Source organism: Cyclopterus lumpus, chromosome 5 (genome assembly GCF_009769545.1).
Source record: "Cyclopterus lumpus isolate fCycLum1 chromosome 5, fCycLum1.pri, whole genome shotgun sequence".
Lineage (NCBI taxonomy): Eukaryota > Metazoa > Chordata > Actinopteri > Perciformes > Cyclopteridae > Cyclopterus > Cyclopterus lumpus.
This window is the reverse complement of record NC_046970.1, coordinates 13,327,004-13,347,267: the sequence shown is the minus strand read 5'-3', so window position 1 is coordinate 13,347,267 and position 20,264 is coordinate 13,327,004. Positions and strand designations below refer to the sequence as shown.

Genomic DNA, 20,264 nt, shown 5'->3' with positions numbered 1-20,264 from the left:
ATTTTTTTTTATAGATTTTTTTCCTGATCCGATGTGAGGTCCTGGCACAAGGAAGTCGTATGTGTACAGGTTGTTAAGCCAGCTGAGGCACATTTGTAATTTGTGATTCTGGGCTATACAAAATAACCTGAATTGAATCTATATTAACTCTATATTAACATTGTTCAGGTACAAGTTATAGTAATTAATTACAACAGCTTTTTAGTTTTTTAATCGACTGAAAATGTCAAAACAATTATCAGCACTTTTGCATTACTTTAAGAACAATTTGCTAGTTTATTGAGCTTTATGTCACTGAGCAGGTATCAACGTCTATCTGACCCAAGCTGTCTTATATAGGTTTTATTTATCTTAATGGAATAAAGTTGTCTTTTATACAACATAAACAAGCTTTCATTAGTTATCATTATTATTATCACCTTGCACTATATATAAACCCTGATCTGACTAAACCTTCTGAAGTTTCCTCTTGTTTTTGAAAACTCTTTTCATAGTAATGTTAACTGCAGATGTTTGAAAAATAGCACACCCCACTTGGGAGTTGATGTTATTTTAATCAGATGTAAAAGATGGAGACAGTAAAAAAAAGTACATCCTTCGCTAACCAATATACAAGTTACAACATTATACATACACATTGTCTATATACAGCATTTCAGTACCAACATTTACTTGACCCTTTGCATCGACTGCATCCCCTGTACACAGACGGGACCTTTCAGTTCAACTGAGACAAGCTGTTTCTCTGTTAAAAATAGTTCTTTACATGGTACTGGAAAGTCAATCACCACACGGTTTTCTTTGTCAGCAAGACATGATTCATCCAAATTAAATAAGTATGTTTCAAAGACAGATAACATTCAGTATTTATCTATATTTAAAGATATATATAGGTTTATTTAGTCTACAGTGTAATGTATTTCTATAGGTTTCTTTACCTCTTCATACTTTTTCATCCCAGTTGGGTTGAATTGAATGTTACAAAAAGGGACACAAAATGGCTGCAGATGGTAGCGGTAACGTCAAGTGGAATGTTAGGATTTTCAACCTTACGTCCTATTATTATTCATATTATTCATATTGGCCTTAACAACCTAACAAATAATAAGCATGCAAACAAACACAATGACATCACTATGTACAGTACATGGGCCCTTTCTACGCTTATTGTTTCTACACGTACCATAGAGAATAGTTTCTGTTTGAAATAAGGTCACACAAATATTGACTGTGGAGCAGCCCACTCGTTAAGAATGTAACAGAATAAGGAAACTATCCGTAAGCTGTAGAAATGTAACCCAGGTCTGGTTGTCAGTCACTTTTCTAAAAGTTGCTCCATCTTGGGGTTGATGAATGAAAAGCCAGCGAATGCCGCCTGATCCATGGAGTCGATGAAGTTCTTATCGCTGTAGGAGAGACGAGGCTTCTCACTCAGGAACTCCCGATCAAAGTTGCTACAATCATCCGGTGATTTCTGTAATTGACAACAAACCTAACTCAGCAAAATAAATAAATATAAATAAAGACGATCATTACAGGTTATAGATGTAAGTAAACCCAGCACGTGATCCATATTCTTTCATAATTACATTTTCAATAACGTCTATGATCTCCTTACCACTTTGGGTTTGAAGGGGGGTTCAATCTCTCTCCTCTCTAAGGCCTGCCAGTTGATGGTGTTGAAGAACGGGTGTAAACGAATATTACCCACGATTCCTAGCCTGCGAGTTGGGTCTCTCTCAAACAACTGCAGTGAAACAAACAAACAAACAAAATAGCACATTTTCAGCTACACAAATGTACATTTATTGATTGAATTTGAATATATTTCATCAACAAAAGAGCTGTATAATTTCTTCCAAGAGATCCATAAATGTAATCATAAGTTAAAAGTTATGGTACTGACCCGCTCAAGCATGTCCTTAGCCTCCTTGTTGATCCAGCGAGGATAGTGGGGAGTATCCATGCGGATAGACTCAAATAGCTCATCCTCATCATCTCCATGGTAAGGCGACTGACCAATCAGCATTTCGTATAGCAACACCCCAAATGACCACCAGTCAACGGAGAATGAGTATTTCTGACCGAGCAGGATCTGAGTTGAAACACAATATCATAAATAAGAAGTATTCTAGATAGACACAGTTACTTGTTTGCATGCAGAATGCTAAAAGCAAATCAGTTATAATAATGCATTTAATTTATATAGCGCTTTTCGTGATACTCAAAGATACTTTACATAACATAATTATAACATCCTAAAAGCTAAAAAAAAAAAAAGAATAACTACAATTACAGGTAAAGTTATATATTTAAATATTTCAGAACAAGAACAAGTCTATACAATACTTTACCTCTGGAGCAATATAGTCAGGAGTACCACAGAAGGTTGTTGCACGATTCTCTCCGAACACGTTCTCCTTGCACATGCCAAAGTCAGCTATCTTTATGTGTCCCTCATGATCCAGCATCACATTGTCTAACTTAAGATCTCTGGAATCAAAACAATCACAGCATGATTGGAAATAAGCATGAGTGAATTAGAAGATAATAACAGATTGTGAGTTTGCAATAATAAGGTTTGATCTGAAAATGTTGAGTTTTTCAGAATAAAGTTAAAATGTCACTAAATACTTGCATGTTTAAAATGAACTTTTTGATTAAATTTGTGCTAAAAGAAAAGACTGACAACTGTTTGCCTGGACTGTGACATTTTGAATGCCTAATGCCTTACGACACAACTCAAGCCAGAAATAACCAGATAACTTAAAGTTAAGAACCACAAAAAATTGCTTAGGAATTCATTTTAAGTTCCATTACATTCAATTATCCAAACCACTTGTCCTATTTAGTGTCACGGGGCACTGGAGCCAATCCCAGCTGACATTGGGCGATGGCAGGATTCACTCTGCACATGTCGCCAGTTCATCGCAGGGCTCATATAGAGACAGACAAGCATTCACACTCACATTCACACCTACGGACAATTTCTTTTAGAGTCTCCAATTAACCTGAGCTGCATGTTTTTTTTCGACTGTGGGAGGAAGCCGGAGAACCCGGAGGGAACCCACACTTCCATGGGAAGAACGTGCAAACTCCACACAGAAGGATAAAAATGCCAAAGCATACCTTCTATTTCCAGGCAGCCATTGTGTTCAGTTTGTTTCAATAGGATTTGAATTATGAAAATCTTGCAATGATCTGAAACTTGCCTAAAATGGGTAATCCATCAATCCACTGTTCATGTGTTGATCTACTACAAACTTTGTAGATGTTATTATATTCTCACATGGTTATGCAATTGCAAGCAGATACACTATAACGGATTTTAGAGTCAGCTTTTTACTGCATGAAATTAACAAATTCAGTTTCCTAAATATTCCCTGTTCCCAATTGCATTGCAACACAATGACAATGACACTTCAGTAAAAATGTGTCAAAACGCATTGGATTATCTAACTAAGCAAGTTTTGAGTGACAACAAGTTCACATTCACATAGCTCTTGCAATGTGTTTGTGTATTTATCTTGTGGAAGATAAGAAAATATTGCAATATGGTCAGCTGTGATGTAGAGAATATAGTAAAACATGATGAATGTAAAACATTTACATGCAATACATATGTTTTGCTCTGACCTGTAGATGATCCCTTTGGTATGTAAGAACTGAAGACCACAAATGATCTCAGAAGAGTAGAACCTGGGAAGACAAACAAGGGAGACAGATATGAACTTCTCATCTCTGGTGGAAAACTACAGGTCTGCTCAGTACCTAGTTGGCAGCTGAACACTGGCGTCACTGCAGACTCATTTCAGTGTCGAGCTGAATTATTGAGGAGTACATTTGTATGGAGTAGCAGACAGGTGAATAACGCTCTCATAATGTGAAACCTGAGAGACGAAAGATTAGCCTATTTCTGCCCCGCTTCTCTTGTCATCTATGTCAGGTGAAACAATTAAGTCCTGAGAAGAGATAGAGTGACTGTCGCTCTAAACCAATGACTGGTCTTTCAATGTTAATGAACAACTGACAAGGACTGAGTATGCTGTTAAGTTTTATTTATTGATTATCTCTCACTTGAAATACAGCTCTCTTAGAACAAGTTAGCAAGTGCAGACATATATGTACATGCACCTCTAAACCTACTCTACAAACAACACGACAAACACAGAACAAAATGTAAACCGAAGTCTAGATACAGTATAAGTAAATAAGTTGGGCGCTGCTACTGTATGTGAGAACATTGGGACATTGGATTAGACTCTCTCCACCACTGGGTCAAGAGGTTGGCCCTAGACATTGAGAGAACAGGGTCAAGAGGTTGGCCCTAGACATTGAGAGAACAGGGTCAAGAGGTTGGCCCTAGACATTGAGAGAACAGGGTCAAGAGGTTGGCCCTAGACATTGAGAGAACAGGGTCAAGAGGTTGGCCCTAGACATTGAGAGAACAGGGTCAAGAGGTTGGCCCTAGACACTGGGAGAACAGGGTCAAGAGGTTAGCACTAGACACTGAGAGAACAGGGTCAAGAGGTTGGCCCTAGACATTGAGAGAACAGGGTCAAGAGGTTGGCCCTAGACATTGAGAGAACAGGGTCAAGAGGTTGGCCCTAGACACTGGGAGAACAGGGTCAAGAGGTTAGCACTAGACACTGAGAGAACAGGGTCAAGAGGTTGGCCCTAGACATTGAGAGAACAGGGTCAAGAGGTTGGCCCTAGACACTGAGAGAACAGGGTCAAGAGGTTGGCCCTAGACACTGGGAGAACAGGGTCAAGAGGTTAGCACTAGACACTGAGAGAACAGGGTCAAGAGGTTGGCCCTAGACACTGGGAGAACAGGGTCAAGAGGTTAGCACTAGACACTGAGAGAACAGAGTCAAGAGGTTGGCCCTAGACACTGGAAGAACAGGGTCAAAAGGTTAGCACTAGACACTGGAAGAACAGGGTCAAGAGGTTAGCACTAGACACTGGAAGAACAGGGTCAAGAGGTTAGCACTAGACACTGGAAGAACAGGGTCAAGAGGTTGGCCCTAGACACTGGAAGAACAGGGTCAAGAGGTTGGCCCTAGACACTGGAAGAACAGGGTCAAGAGGTTGGCCCTAGACACTGGAAGAACAGGGTCAAGAGGTTAGCACTAGACACCGAGAGAACTGGGCCGTTGTGCTGACAAAGAGGTCATCAGAAACTCTACAGTTCAATTGGCTGCCTAACAAAAAATATTGAGAAGCAAAACACAAGCTTATTTGTTATATTTAAACATATATACATAAACAAACGTGAAAACACAAAATGCATGCATTATGAGATAAAGAAACAACCCACTCTCTTTTTTTCTCACTCACTGAGGGTAAAATATCCATCCAGGCTGAATACAGTCACTGAGTGAGGAGGACTTAAGTGGATGCCAACACAAGATCAGGTGTCTGGGTTTGCTAAGCAGGGAATTACTCCTGTCATCTCATAGGTTCAGGACACAGACACCAGTTTAACTACAGGAAAGGTAACGGCAGACCACATACCTTTTAAACACACACCAGTATGTTCAAAAGGTTTAGTGTATACACAAGATAATGCATTGATAATCTTGACATTCTTCAAGACATAAAACTACCTTGCACAACAATGCATGCACTGAAGTCTAGTGTGCTTGTCTTTGTTAGCCTCTAAATCTGAATCAAGAATCAAACCAAGCTTGCTTTGTTTCACCTTTTAAGGTAAATTATGCAAACGATGCTCATTTAATGCATTTATTGCATTAACTATTGCATTGATTCTGTATGTGTGAGTTCCTGCACAGCTATAGGAAATTGAGAGCAGAGTATTGATGGCAGGTTGTGCTTTTTGTTTACACTAAGTCTGGATGTTGTTATGTCTGTGTTACAGGTGTGACTCACGTGGCTCTGTTGAGGTCAAAGCGCCCTTTCTCCTGAATATGAAACATCAGGTCTCCTCCGTTCAGATACTCCATAACAAAGAACAGATGCTCCTGTTGACAAGTTTCACTTTGAGTATTGAGGGTACAATTCCAACTAATGGTGTAAAGTAGGAAAACACACCAATGAGATGAAGCGAACTACCTTGGTATGGAAGGTGGAGTAAAGGTGTGTGAGGAAGGGGTTTTCCCAGGCTAAAGCCAAGACCCTCTTCTCCACCATAGTGCACTCCACATCGTCATCCATCAGCACTACATCTTTCTTCAAAGCCTTCACTGCAAAGTACTCACCACGACCCTTCAGCTCTGCCAGGAGAACCTAAGAGGCAAAGAAGAAGAGAAGAGAGACTTTAATTGTTTTCTGTCTTATAAAGAGCATGAAGCTTGACATGTCCGGTTAAGTTAAACACATTTAAACATCTTGTCTACAGTTCATACATGGATCCAACACCTACATTGTATGTCACTCTTTCTATATAAGGCCTGTGTGCCAGTGTACATGACAGCTGACAAATGTTGACCGGAGTGTTGTTGATTGGTTGTCCTCTCACTCTTTGGGATGCTTAAAACAGCTGTCTCACAGTAGACTTCACACTGACATGGTTGCTCTGTACCTTGCCAAAGCTGCCTTTTCCCAAGACCTTGTGGAAGACAAAATTGTCCACGTTGATGCGGGTCAAATGGGTGATACGAGACTGAGGCCCTGAGTTGGCCCCCTCCCACAGTCTGCCATAAGGAGATCCATCTAATGGACAAACAATTACCAAAAAATCACTTATTCATAAAATTATTAAACACTTTAGCATATTATTTTGCAAGTATCATTATTAATACAGAGCCTAAACTGCTCACATGAAAGCATTATGTGCACTTACATGCACATTCAGAAAAACACTCACTGACCATTAATATCCAGTCCGGCAAGCTTGCTAACTTCATCGTAGATTCCAATATCAGGCAGATCAGGCAGGTTCGGATCTGAGTGGCGGATGGACGATTTCTTTTGGAATAGAGAAAGAAAAGGACAGTCAGAGTAATCTCACATTCTGCTGCAGCAAACAGCATAATATTTTGGGTTTATTATATATTATGGCTGCATGCACAAGGACTTCTGGTTGTAGTGTTATTTTTCTTTTACACAGACATAGTTATTCCGTTCCTTGTTATTGGGCATCAGCCTCCTGTTTACACATGTATTGTCTAAAAATAGACTTGATGCAAAATAAACTCTTCCAAGTCACAGTTACACCTGTGAGATGAAGCTGAGATGTACAGAACCAGTATAGTCATCTGCATTGAGTGCATATCTGTTGAGTTAAAGTGAAAAACATGTCTGATACACTTTCAATCGACGGAATAGCCAATTGTAGGTTATGTATATTTAATCAAACATTAGTGAAGTGGTTGGTGCACAGAGATATGCACTCTACTCAGTGGACCTTTCTAGTTTGTTCTATTTTTGTCTGAAGATTCAGTAACACCCTTGCACTTGGACAACATCCAAATGAAGTGTTACCAAGCAGACTTCAGACTCGCCTCCAGATTAACGATAACAGAAAAGAAAACAATGCAATTTTAATCGTATTACCCGAGGAAGGTATTCAAATATATCGCGTGCTTATATTTTGTAGTGTTTATCCTCTCGTTATTAAGTTCCATTATTTTCTTGAAACCCATCTATGTATACTAATGGGTAAGTAAGTGATAATGTAACGAGATATCCACAATGTCTGAAAGAGCCATGGAATTATTTAATTGGGTAGTATGGTACCTGAGTCAGACTTGTAATCCACATTCTTTAGACGTTACTTTGACTTGACACTTGATAGGACCATGCATTGAATGACTTATGCATAAACTCACCTGGCTGACTTCTGTGAGTGCTTCAGCTAGTAGTTTCTGGTTGATACCACAAAGGTTGGCCACTTTGTCCTGACACTTGTGATGGACATTCATGGCACAATCTACAAACAGAACAAAGAAAATGCTTGATAAAAGATAAAAGTACATTTAGATGCCAACACTTAGTCAATTATATTGGCACTTTACCTTCACACTTCAGGCCTTGTTTGACAATACCCCACAGCAGACTTCCACAGTGGTCGCAGAATGTTGGACTCATGTAGTTGTTGTTCTTGAAACGGTGCGGCATGTCAATTTTAAAGCGCTCCTTCTGGAACTGCAGTGACAAACGAGATTCAAGATCTCCATGAATGACCCGAGGCAAAGGAATTCTAATCCGTGGCCTGTGACACCTCACAGGGTCACAGAGTCTTCAGTTATCAAGCTTCTCTTTTATGGAACCAACTTCCACTTTCAGTCCGGGAGGCAGACACAGTCACCTCATTCAAGAATAGACTTAAGACTTTCCTGTTTGATAGTGCTTATAGTTAGGGCTGAATCAGGTTTGCCCTGGTCGAGCCCCTTGATATGCTGCTATAGGCTTATAGGCTGCTGGGGGATGTTTTAGGATACACTGAGCACCTATCTCCTCTTCTCTCTCTCCTTATGGATGAATTTACATCTCTCCATTGCACCTTATTAACTCTGCTTCCTCCCCGGAGTCTTTGTGACTTCACGTCTCAGAGGGTCCATTGGACCTGGAGGTGTCTGATGCCTGGTGAGCCGGCCTCCTGCCATGGCCCTGCTAATGCGCCCCGCCCCCCTCCTCTCTACCTCCTTCTGTTTCATGGATTGTGGAGGTCCATTCATACATTGTCATATTCATTTAATGTGTTTATGTAACTCTGTAATGCTGTTCATTCTGTACACATGACATCTATTGCAGCTGTCCATCCGGGGAGAGGGATCCTCCTCTGTTGCTCTCCTGAAGGTTTCTTCCCTTTTTTCCCTGTGAAAGGTTATTTTTGGGGAGTTTTTCTTGATCCGATGTGAGGTCCTGGGACAGGGATGTCGTATGTGTACAGATTGTAAAGCCCTCTGAGGCAAATTTGTAATTTGTGATATTGGGCTATACAAAATAAACGGAATTGAATTGAAAGGTTTGAGCACCGGCCTAATTCTTCTTTCCTTTTGATTCATACTGTCAGAAGTGACCACAATGCTGTATACAATGTTCCTTGTTTGTTACCAGGTCTAGTACTACACTGATTTAGAGTTCCTCTCTGAGACCACACCCTATGTGTGTGCTTGATTATTTCAATGCCACTATTATCTAGGTCAGTTGGTCTTTGATTGTCTTTATGTATCAATATTGATGATCACTGATCATTGGATGTGGACCCTGACTGGTGTCTTTGTATTAAACTCTGACTCTCATTGTTCAAACTGTTAAAGAGAGATACTTTATACCAACAGCAAAAAACTGAGTGAGAAAAGCCCACACTAAACTGAAACAGTGAGACATATGGAGAGCACTCAGTACATGTTGTACTGCACAAAAAAGTGTTACGTACCACAGTATCGCGACTGTTGGCAGCAGTACCAGTACATCTCCCGATGATTTTGTCTATGCATTTCTTGTGGATGGCTGCATTGCATTCTGATTAAAAAAACAGATAAACATGATTTGTACACTTGAGCCAGTATATAAACTGACCACACAAATAAAAGTGTGCAGAATGTATTTTCAATATACACCATGCACTGGGTTTCTATTTCAATTATTGCGCAAAGAACAGGAGTGTTTTAATTATTGTATACTTACGTCTGCATTTATAGCCTTGCTTGTTGAGTCCCCTGTTGGAGGAAAAGTGACACAAATGGGTCAGACTGTATCCTTCTTTGGTTTTCTGATTAATCACTTAGTTATTGATAATGGACAGCTGCAGTACACCCAAGCTGATTTGTCTATCAAGGTTTCCCCTTTCTACTAACTTCCTCTCCAAAGACCAAAATGAGCTTCAAAGCACATCTGTACCCAAAAAATAACAAATGTTGTCATTGACGCAGACAGACGTTACAACGTAAAGGGTAGGTTGACCGTATTCATTCTATCAATAACTTGACAAGCAACCAGTTTGTTTCCCTCAATTTGAGGGAAATTAGCCAACTCAGAGGGTATTAAATATATCAGCAAATAACAGGAAGTTCCTAAATATTAGCTTTAATCTAACTACATCGTTCTCTCTGCTGTTTTAGTTTATCTGATGTGTGGTTTGAGAGTTGCTCTTAAGTTGTCTTCAAGGTTTGTTTATAGGGCTGATGAGTAGGCCGGACTGACCAGACAAATTCTCTGCACACGGAGCAGAAAGTAGGCTGCCTGAAAAACGTGGCAATGAACTCGTGGTTCTTTATGAAGTGGATCTTGGCCTGCTTGATGGCCCCTCGTCTACGGTTCAGGGTAGGACCCTCCTCTTCCTCCTTGGCAGCCTGCTTACCCTCTTTAAGATACACAGAGAAACACTGATCAGTCATCTCACAACACTGCAATTGAAAAACTGAAATTGACAAATTAATGATGATCTCCGGGAACCAATAGGACTTGTGAATGTCTGTGAATAATAAGATAATTAAAAATCACCACCTTGTTCTTTTGTTTCCTGACAAAATGTTTGTGATCTGTCCCTTATACTTTCTTATGTGTGTTTCTGTCTTTTGTCTGGCTATATATTTTTTTTGAGAATTTGTTGATAGCTATGGGTTGTTTGTTTGGCAGATTATTTGAGTGTTTAAATAATAATTAAGATTTTTTAAAGTTTCTTTTTAGCAAATGTATTCAATTCAATCTAAAATGTCCCAGCATCTAAAATGTCCTCCCAGCAAAAGTCCAAACCTCATAATGTCTGAATTGCATCTGATAACTACCTACCCCTAATGTCTATCAAATAAAATCAACAATATGCATTTCCATATTATTTAAACAACATTTATTGTACATTTTCATAGTAGGATACTTCTAACATACAGGCGCATTGAGCTCTAATGGCACTTGAATAGAAAATAAATTGCTATCGTGAACATATGTAAAATAAGTCCTAGCACAGACCTGCCAGTAGTTTGAAGATTGAGCTAGAGCCATTCTCATGCAGATGTATGACAGTCAAGTGTAGGTGCTCATTGGTGAGGCGAGAACGATACTTGGTTTTAATATGTTCATAGTTGAGAAACCTGACTTGCAGCTGTTAATCCAAAAATGGTTAAGGTGTGTAGTGCTTCTTTTGCTCGACAAGGGAACCAGAAAGTAGTAGGGAGTTGTTTCATGCTGCATGCTGTCATCTCTCTCATATCTCTCTTACACTGTTGTTGTCTCTAGCCACGACAAACAAATGATTTGATGGAAGCTATTGTCTTTTTAACTAGATTAGTTGAGCCCACGGTTTATCGCGGTGAAGACTATTATTTATTGTCATTAATTTATCAGAAATTGATCACAGGTCCCAATAGAACCATTTGGTGATGCCCTCGTTATAGTAAACTTGGTTCCAAACCTTAAGTATTTAAGGTTTGGAACCAAGTTTACTGGGGATTTGGTGACAATATAGAAATTGTTCAACTAGAGAAAAACAAGACAACGACACAGCTACAGAAAATTATATACATTACAGAGTATAGAGGAAAGTAGAGGACGTTTCCATTTTATTACTTTTACCTGTATCCACTCCCTCCAGAAAATACTGCACAGCCATCATCACTTTCCCAGAAGGATGGAGATCCACCTGAACATGCATACACATAGACACACACAAGCAGGTACACTTAACTGCCTATGAGATTGCTCTATGGGGACAAAGGACAATGTGTAATGTCCTACCCAGAACTCAGCACGCCCATTGGCTTTCTTGCAGCGCTCAGCAAGGACAGACACTCCAACAGTGACCTCAGCAAGAGGCTCCTCTGCTGTCTTCATCAGCAGTACCTCCAGCACACGACCCTCATAGATGTGCGCATCGAAACTGGCCTTCCAGGCCGGGTACATGGTGGGTTTGCGCTGTACCAGGGTCTTACCTCGTTCTAGGAATAGGAAGATGTATAGAAAGAAAAGAAAGAAATAACTTTTTTCCAGTGCAGGAAATAAGAAGAAAATGACTTCTTCTTCTTTCATTTTATTTTACAGAAATAACAACTTCTGTAAAAAACAAGAGTGGTGTCAGCTATCAAACTGTTTCTCACCAGTTGTCAAGGCCTCCTTCATCTTGATTGCACAGAAAGGTGGGTCAACCAGAGGAGGCATGACGCCCAAGTCGTACGAGTTGAAGGCAATCCTCAAGAAAGGAGCCATGGTGCCGAGTACCAAGGCCACCTGCTTTCAGAGATGGACAGACAAAGTGTTACCCTGGTGATATTTATCTATAATTCAAGAATGTCTTAAAGACATAAAAACATGGATGACCTGCAACTTCCTGATGTTAAACTCAGACAAAACTGAAGTTATTTTACTGGGCCCTGAACACCTCAGAGATCAATTATCTGGTGATGTGGTTTCTGTAGATGGCATTTCCCTGGCATCCAACACCACTGTAAAGAATCTAGGCGTTATCTTTGACCGAGACTTGTCCTTTAACTCCCACGTTAAGCAAATCTCAAGGATTGCATTTTTTCATCTACGTAACATTTAAAAAATCAGGCACATCTTGTCTCAAAAAGATGCAGGAAAGCTGGTTCACGCGTTTGTTACTTCCAGACTAGATTACTGCAACTCCTTATTATCAGGCTGCTCTAATAAGTCTCTTAAATCCCTCCAGTTGATCCAGAATGCTGCAGCTCGTGTACTCACAAAAACTAAGAAAAGAGATCACATTACTCCTGTATTAGCTGCTCTGCACTGGCTCCCTGTAAAATCAAGAATCACATTTAAAATTCTTCTCCTCACCTACAAAGCCTTGATTGGTGATGCACCATCATATCTTAAGGAGCTTGTAGTACCATATTGCCCCACTAGAGAGCTGCGCTCACTAAATGCGGGGCTACTTGTGGTTCCTAGAGTCCTAAAAAGTAGGATGGGAGCAAGAGCCTTCAGTTATCAAGCTCCTCTTTTATGGAACCAGCTTCCACTTTCAGTCCGGGAGGCAGACACAGTCACCTCATTCAAGAATAGACTTAAGACTTTCCTGTTTGATAGTACTTATAGTTAGGGCTGAATCAGGTTTGCCCTGGTCGAGCCCCTTGATATGCTGCTATAGGCTTATAGGCTCCTGGGGGATGTTTTAGGATACACTGAGCACCTATCTCATCTTCTCTCTCTCCTTATGGATGAATTTACATCTCTCCATTGCACCTTATTAACTCTGCTTCCTCCCCGGAGTCGTTGTGACTTCACGTCTCAGAGGGTCCATTGGACCTGGAGGTGTCTGATGCCTGGTGAGCCTCCCGCGTTGGCCCTGCTGATGCCCCGCCCCCCCTCCTCTCTACCTCCTTCTGTTTCATGGATTGGAGTTCCATTCATACATTGTCATATTCATGTAATGTGTTTATGTAACTTTGTAAATGCTGTTCATTCTGTACACATGACATCTATTGCTTCTGTCCATCCGGGGAGAGGGATCCTCCTCTGTTGCTCTCCTGAAGGTTTATTCCCTTTTTTCCCTGTGAAAGGTTATTTTTGGGGAGTTTTTCCTGATCCGATGTGAGGTCCTGGGACAGGGATGTCGTATGTGTACAGATTGTAAAGCCCTCTGAGGCAAATTTGTAATTTGTGATATTGGGCTATACAAAATAAACTGAATTGAATTGAACATGTTAGTTACACAATTAGATAGTTGGTTATTATATCCACTTATTGCATAAACACACACTGGTGCATATTCTGCAGCAATACTATGTGTCCACAGTTAAGCATCGAGATTTACATTGTGAGACAAAATAATATCAAAGAATATTCCTGACATCCTGTTAGACACCTGCACCCGCACACAAAACAGTAGATGACTGTGTCAGCAAGGCACAAAATGAATGTAAACAGGGACAACATTGGAAGAAAACTTAGGAAGTGCAACAAAGGGAATCCCTCTTCCATGACAGGTAGATGCACTGTACAATATATGTTGTGTATACAGAATAGACCAAGGTAAAATTGTGAACTTGTTCTTTGTCATCTAATTTTGAGACATTTCTACTCAGTCACAACCCCGCAGAGGAGGGACAGAAAACATTTGTACACTTCAACTATTGAATGTGTTTTGTGTCTGATTCCAAAGCTGATTGTTTGAGGTAAAAAGAAAAAAAAGGAATAGTGAAATAAACAATGTTCCAATATTGTTGGGTAAATGTATGTACTGACAAATAAGAATACTTTAAGATATTCCCACTGCTAAAAAACCAAACACAAAACGGGTTTTAAACATAATTTTGGCATTTGTCACTTTGTTGACAGAGTTGTGAGAAAATGCGACAGAAATTATTGGATGGACTCATTGCATTTAAGATGATGGTAAAATATATGCTGATAGTGACATTGGTGAAAGATCAATATCACCCTACATGCTGAGCACTATTTGTTGCATGCAGGATTTACTGGTTGCATAAGCTGACATGTGATACAGATAGAACCACAACTTTTCCCTGTCACTATCTTCTTGACTGTGTAGTTTCTGAGAGGTTGCAGCTGCAGCCTCTCAGAAACTACACAGTCAAGTGGAGGTGTTTTCCTGCACTGCAACGGCAGAGCGGGCCTCAACATGTCACTAACCCAAATAAAAGCATGCAGCACACCACAGTATGCCTAGTATGGTATTCACAATTCTGGCCCCATAACCGCCCACTATGAGACCAGAAAAGTAAAACTTAGTACGTACTAAGAGGGAATGGTGATGAACGACCATATTCACTCACTCACTCACCCACTGCTGCTGTTCGCTGTGATGTCAGGGTTTTGGTTGGAGTTAATCAATAGCAAGCACAGTGTGTTATTGAGGTCGGTAGTGATTGATTACCTAGCAATTTGTTCATGTGCAGTTTCGATTTCGTCCATCGGTTAAATTCAGTAGTTATTTCCCATGCACCAGTATAATGTAACTTGGTTATAAATGCAAACTTCCACTTAACTTCCGAATATTCATTTGTATGCTACCTACTTACTGATGCCAGCGTTATAACCATTTAAGCAGGAGTATTACACAGTTTAAATTGTATTATTACACCTAGAAGTTGGGCTATGTAATAACACTTAAGAAAATTACGGGAGAAAGAGAGAAGAAAAATACAGAAAAGGAGAGGGAGCTTGTACAGTGATCTGCAACACAAAAACACTACAATAGTACAGTGATCAACCGAGATGTTCTGACTCTAAAGGATGTGGTTCGTGTGTCTCAGACAACACTTTGCTTTTGACTTGCTTTATGACTCACAGATGTGAAAATATGCATAAAAAAGACTTCCCTTTCTTTGATGTCCAAACCTGCCCGCATTCCTCCTCACAACCGCTGTTACAACGAATTGTGTGACCCGTGAGATTCTGTGACCTAAACTGGAATTCCATATCGCCACCATGGGGCAAGCTGGTTACTAGAGCCAAAAGTGACTGTCACACATTTTGAGAGCTGTCATAGCATAAAGTGGTAGCCAGTATCGACCAGTTAGCATGGTCGTAACACTTCACCTGTACAACCAATCAGGCTTTTTTACTTAGTGGAACCCCTGTCGCCATGAAACAGGTCACAGATTCCGTCGCACAATTTCAGTTTAATTAAACAAAGCGACGCTATCCGAAAACAAATGGTTGGGATTATAATTCCAATCAGAACCGCTCGTTAACGTTAGGTAGTTACAGTGTTTTAACGGCCATATAAAAGGCGTAGACGTTGTGTTTAACGTTACTACTGTACGTTAAGTTCCCTCCGCGTCAACGGTCACTGTTGAACGAGTTGACGTGACAGTTAGTTTCCTCACAGACCCAAAAACACGAAGAGGCACGTTAACGTTTACGCTTTGAGCAACTTTTTGGTCAAACTCCACACTTAGATGACCCTAACTCTTGTGAAAACCTTGACTAAAATAATAACAATAACAGCAGTCTCACCTCTTCCTGCAAGTTCTGCTGTTTCTATATCGCCGAAGCACGACGAAAGTTGCTCTTTATCTTCCTCTAGTCTTTTCGCTCTGTGATTCCGTCGATTGAGGAAGTGTGGCCCGCGCTCGCAGCTTGCTGGGCAAACTGTGACGTTTACCTGCTCCACGCTCTCTCTCTCACACACACGCACACACACCCACACACACCCACCCACCCCCACACACACACACACGCACACACACACACGCGCACACGCACCGCGATCTGTGCCTCAGAATTTTCAATGCACCCCCAGTTGCCCCCATTTTTTTTATAAATACGGTCTCGTCGTTTATTTTCTACATGAGTTGGACTGTGCACTTGTCCTTCTCACACAAGTTTCAGCCACATGTATTATTTTCTCTTTCCTCCCCGCTGATTAACATGATGATGCATGTTCATCACCTGAGCTGAAAGAAAAACTATAACAGTAGATACAGATCTGCGTTATAGTTGTAAGGGCTTGTGTGCCCTAGATTACTGAAGCATAGCCTTGTATGTACGGGAAGAGATGCTTTTCTTTCGCAGGGGGTGGGGTCACGTGGCTTATGTAGGCTGCGGGGGTAGTTTTGAGATTGAGCTAGGTTTTTGCTGGTGAAGAGGTGGCTGATTTGGCTCCTGCATCAATACGATCTTTTCTTCTTCTGGACAAACAAAAGCCCTCCAAATTATCCATATTCTTTATTTATGTCATGCCTGCACTCACCTTCACAAACACACATCCACATATATCGTGTTTGCACTAATGAACAAGGGCGCCCATTCTCATCTCATCTGATGACACCCATGACACGTTGGCTGATGTGAACAAACACACAAAGAAGGAATGAGGCAGATACATTCCACCAGAGTAATTCTTAATTAAAAGTATATGTGTTAGTTTAAAAATGGGCGGAGAACATTATGGGTTGCTATAGTGAAAAGTCAATGTAAAGTGAAACCTGCCTATAACAGGCTGACCGTGCAGGTGTGCCAGTGCTCCCCTCTCTTCTTTAGGGACCAGGCAAATTGTGAGTCATGACAAACACAGGATGTCTCGAGTGGAGACTTGGTGTGTTCACTAACATCATTCTTTGGCTCCTCTTCTCTGACAGATGCACATATGCAAAGCTCGAGGAACCCTCTCCTTCTGGGATGTATAGGCTGTTGAGCTGTTAAATTTAGCATACAGCGCCTGATGAAGATCCACATAGAAGCTTGTATGGAGTTGATCATCTGCTGGGATATATATATATATATATATATATATATATATATATATATATATATATATATGTGTGTGTGTGTGTGAGTGTGTGGTTTGGTAATGTGTGGTAATGTGTCATAACTTGTAAACGTAAACTTATATTTAATTTGTACATTTGTATCAATCTTTCGTATGACTGCTTAGTCTTGCAACTTTGATTAATTATGCCATTTTTGTTTCTTTATATTTTACTGTTCGATCCTCTTAATTAAAAACAAAGACCTCCAAATGAGTAAAATTCATAAATTTCATGCATCTTTGACTTTCCTGATACAATGTAATTAATGTCTACTCAGTGATTCACAGCTGATTTTATTCAAACAAAATTAAATAAAATGTAATGAATAAATAAACAACATTTCTTGAATTCACCTCAATGTAATTTAAAACTGTACATAGTCTTTTCTATTACGTAAGGGTTACGATTATTAATTTAGTTGATATGAACACAAATCACATTTTTTACAGTGTAAGGGGAGGTATATTCAGTCATATTGGCGTCTAACCTTTCCTGCACATGGTTCAAACGTATGTATATGTGCAAATAAACTTTACATAAAAGCATTCATCTGTAAAAAAAAAAAAAGGCAGATGAAGAAATACAGCTGGATCTTATAGTACACATGAGAATGTGTACAAAGTGGATAGGTCATTTTCGGCAAAGCATGCCAAGGCTGGTTGATTACTAATTTTGATAATACAATAATAATGAAAGCTACCCTGTTTTTAGAGTCACCAGCAGAGCCAGACTCTTTAATTCAAATAGGCAGCAGCACTGTTAGTATCTCTCTGGTGATGATGCTTCTGTTACAGCAAATACCCACTCTTAATCCACAGACTCTTGATATGATACTGTGTTGTTTTTAATGATAAGTAGGAAAATGTTCAACCATAAGAAAACATGGTAACTGAATGCAATAATTTAGCATTTTGGGTAGAGTTAGATGAGAAGATTAATGACACACTCTAATTTGTCCATTGAATATGAAGCAACATTGTAGCTTAGCATAAAGACAGGAAACAAGGGGAAACCTGGCTCTGTCAAAAAAAATCCATCAACCAACCAATGCTAATTAATGAACATGTATACCTGAATGTTAATGGAATCTATTTAAAAATCAAAGTGCAAAAAAAATCTAAATTTCTTCGTTTTAAGGGTTGCGTGTCGATTTTGCAGTGACTTTCTGGAGTCTCCATTGGTTGCATGGCAACTGCTCCTGGCCAAGAAATAGTCCGTTACAACACAACTTGTCTGATAAAACAAGATAAAACATGTAATTTAATAAGCCTTAGAAGTCCACGTATAGGTGGCTTTTGTTTCCTTTGGACAGAGATGCTTTGCCCTATTTACGGTACACATGCTAAGCTAAGTTAAACGGCTGTTGCCGCGAGCTTAATATTAAATGGACAGACCAGAGGTATCAATCTTCTCATCTAATTCTCGGCAAGAAAGTGTATTTCCCAAGATATCGGACAACACCCTGACAATCTTTGTCTTGGCTCAATGACTTCAGACAGTTTTTCATCCCTCAGTGACAACTGATGGCCCTGCTGACACACGTTTACACTTCTCTCGGCAGGAAGTGGCAGATGACAGAATGGTCATGATAATCTAGAGCATTATGTAGACTTCATGTTTAGGCAACAAGGAAAATAAATGTTCAGTCGGAGGTGCAGAGTGTGCTGAAGGCTGTGTGTTTTCTGTTTGTCCTATTGAGAGTGGGCTATTTAAAGCTTTAGGGGAGGTGCAATAGGTGTAACATTGACTTGGCAGTGTAAGCTGCAAAGAGTTAGCAAAGTGGGACATACTAGTGTGTCCCTCTATTCTTCCACTCTCTCCACATCTTTTTTTCTCTCCCCATCTCTGAAATGCGCCTAGAGACACAAGATAAGGTGCAAACCCAGAAATGTCAAGCCAATGTCAAGTGGACACGGCTATTTTTCCATATGTCCTATTTCTCAGTCTTTTTATTTAAATCTCAAGCTCTTACGTAATAAAGTCCTTACTTTATCCCTGAGGATCTACCTCCCACACAACAATGAAAGAAGAGACTGCATGCAGTTGTAACTCACAATATTAACACACAAACACTGCATTGCCTCCTCTAAACTAAAACTATAAATGGCTCGAAAGTTTGTTGCCCACAAGTCTTATCAGAGCATTACGGGTAAGAAAAAACACCATAGATGAGGAAGTTCAGCTCAGAAAACCATTTCAGCTTCTTTGGCATGTGCTTTTAATGACTCCTGTGGCTGAGAACATATAACAGAACTGAATGCATTCAACCTTATTGAGTAGGCTGTGTGTTTATGATTGATTGTGTGTTACTCTCTGCTCTGCTCCTGCCTGCAGCGTTATGGAAGTAAGCTTGGATTATGACATTGTTGCTGCCCCACTGTATAAAAAAAATAAAAGTCCACCACCACAGCATGCTTTCATCACAAAAAATGTATAATAAGTAGAGGATTATTAAATGTGCTTAAGAGTAGGCTTGTTAATGATGTAAACAAGTTCCTGTTTCTTGTTGCAACCAAAGAAATCACAAGTAGTATGGTAAAAAAAAAAAACTGTTATTTGAAAGGAATTTGTGTTTTGTGACATCACCAACAGCAATGAAGGAAACCACCACTTGATAAAGAAAGTGAAGCGACCGAGGAAGGAGACACAGAACTGGGGCTAGAGAGGGAGAGCAAAGTGATGAATTATCTGTCCTCTATGTAGGACGAGGTGTCTGCAACTTTTCAGGAGCACCAGAAAGCAAACTTTCTGCCTAATATGATTCTGGGTCAGGAAGCCTCGTGGGGAGATGGTCTTGGTCTTTCTTTGGCCGTGCAGCTCACTGGTCGGCACATCACTCAGTTCTCGGGGTCTTCCCGATCAGCTCAAAATGTGATCTGAAACACTTCATCAGATCAGACACACATGGACTACATGTCAGTGCAAACTCATATAAGAGGTGGTCCATTCTTAATGTACATTCTGAGCACCATCAACAAGGACACAGTGACAGGAAGTCAATGCCAGCCCGTTGTGCTTTAATGTTTAGTCACCTGCCCTCTAGAGGACATGAGGAGGATAAAGAGAAAACACAGACAAGGCTGTTTCTGTTGTTATAGCCTTTTACTTAAATTTGAAAATAAT

The 20,264-nt window shown here is 40.1% G+C and overlaps 1 protein-coding gene across 2 annotated transcripts; it reads right to left on the bottom strand.

The window, feature by feature from the left end:
• Nucleotides 1-534: 534 nt before the first annotated feature.
• On the bottom strand, nt 535-16,075 carry prkcda (protein kinase C, delta a). 2 transcript variants are annotated; one of them, XM_034532447.1, is made up of 18 exons: nt 15,847-16,075; nt 12,003-12,135; nt 11,644-11,843; nt 11,482-11,548; nt 10,114-10,273; nt 9,598-9,629; nt 9,347-9,432; nt 7,980-8,109; nt 7,794-7,894; nt 6,834-6,930; nt 6,545-6,675; nt 6,076-6,249; nt 5,893-5,984; nt 3,637-3,699; nt 2,355-2,493; nt 1,907-2,095; nt 1,619-1,747; nt 535-1,474 (listed from the first exon to the last, which is right to left on the bottom strand). In XM_034532447.1, exons 2-18 carry the CDS (start codon nt 12,109-12,111, stop codon nt 1,316-1,318), a joined length of 2,058 nt encoding a protein of 685 aa, XP_034388338.1. In that variant the 5' UTR covers nt 12,112-12,135; nt 15,847-16,075; the 3' UTR covers nt 535-1,315. The 2 variants fall into 2 exon arrangements, with proteins under 2 accessions (XP_034388338.1, XP_034388339.1); XM_034532448.1 differs by having other exon boundaries at nt 1,316-1,474; nt 12,003-12,132; nt 15,847-16,000.
• Between the last annotated feature and the right edge of the window lie 4,189 nt (nt 16,076-20,264).

Coding starts and splice junctions, on each gene's coding strand:
- prkcda (XM_034532447.1), bottom strand. CDS start 12,111: ATGGCTCCTTTCTTGAGGATTGCCTTCAACTCGTACGACTTGGGCGTC. Junction 9,630..10,113: donor GTGTGCAGAGAATTTGTCTG/GTCAGTCCGGCC, acceptor TTCCTCCAACAG/GGGACTCAACAAGCAAGGCT. Junction 7,895..7,979: donor ACAAGGCCTGAAGTGTGAAG/GTAAAGTGCCAA, acceptor TTCTGTTTGTAG/ATTGTGCCATGAATGTCCAT.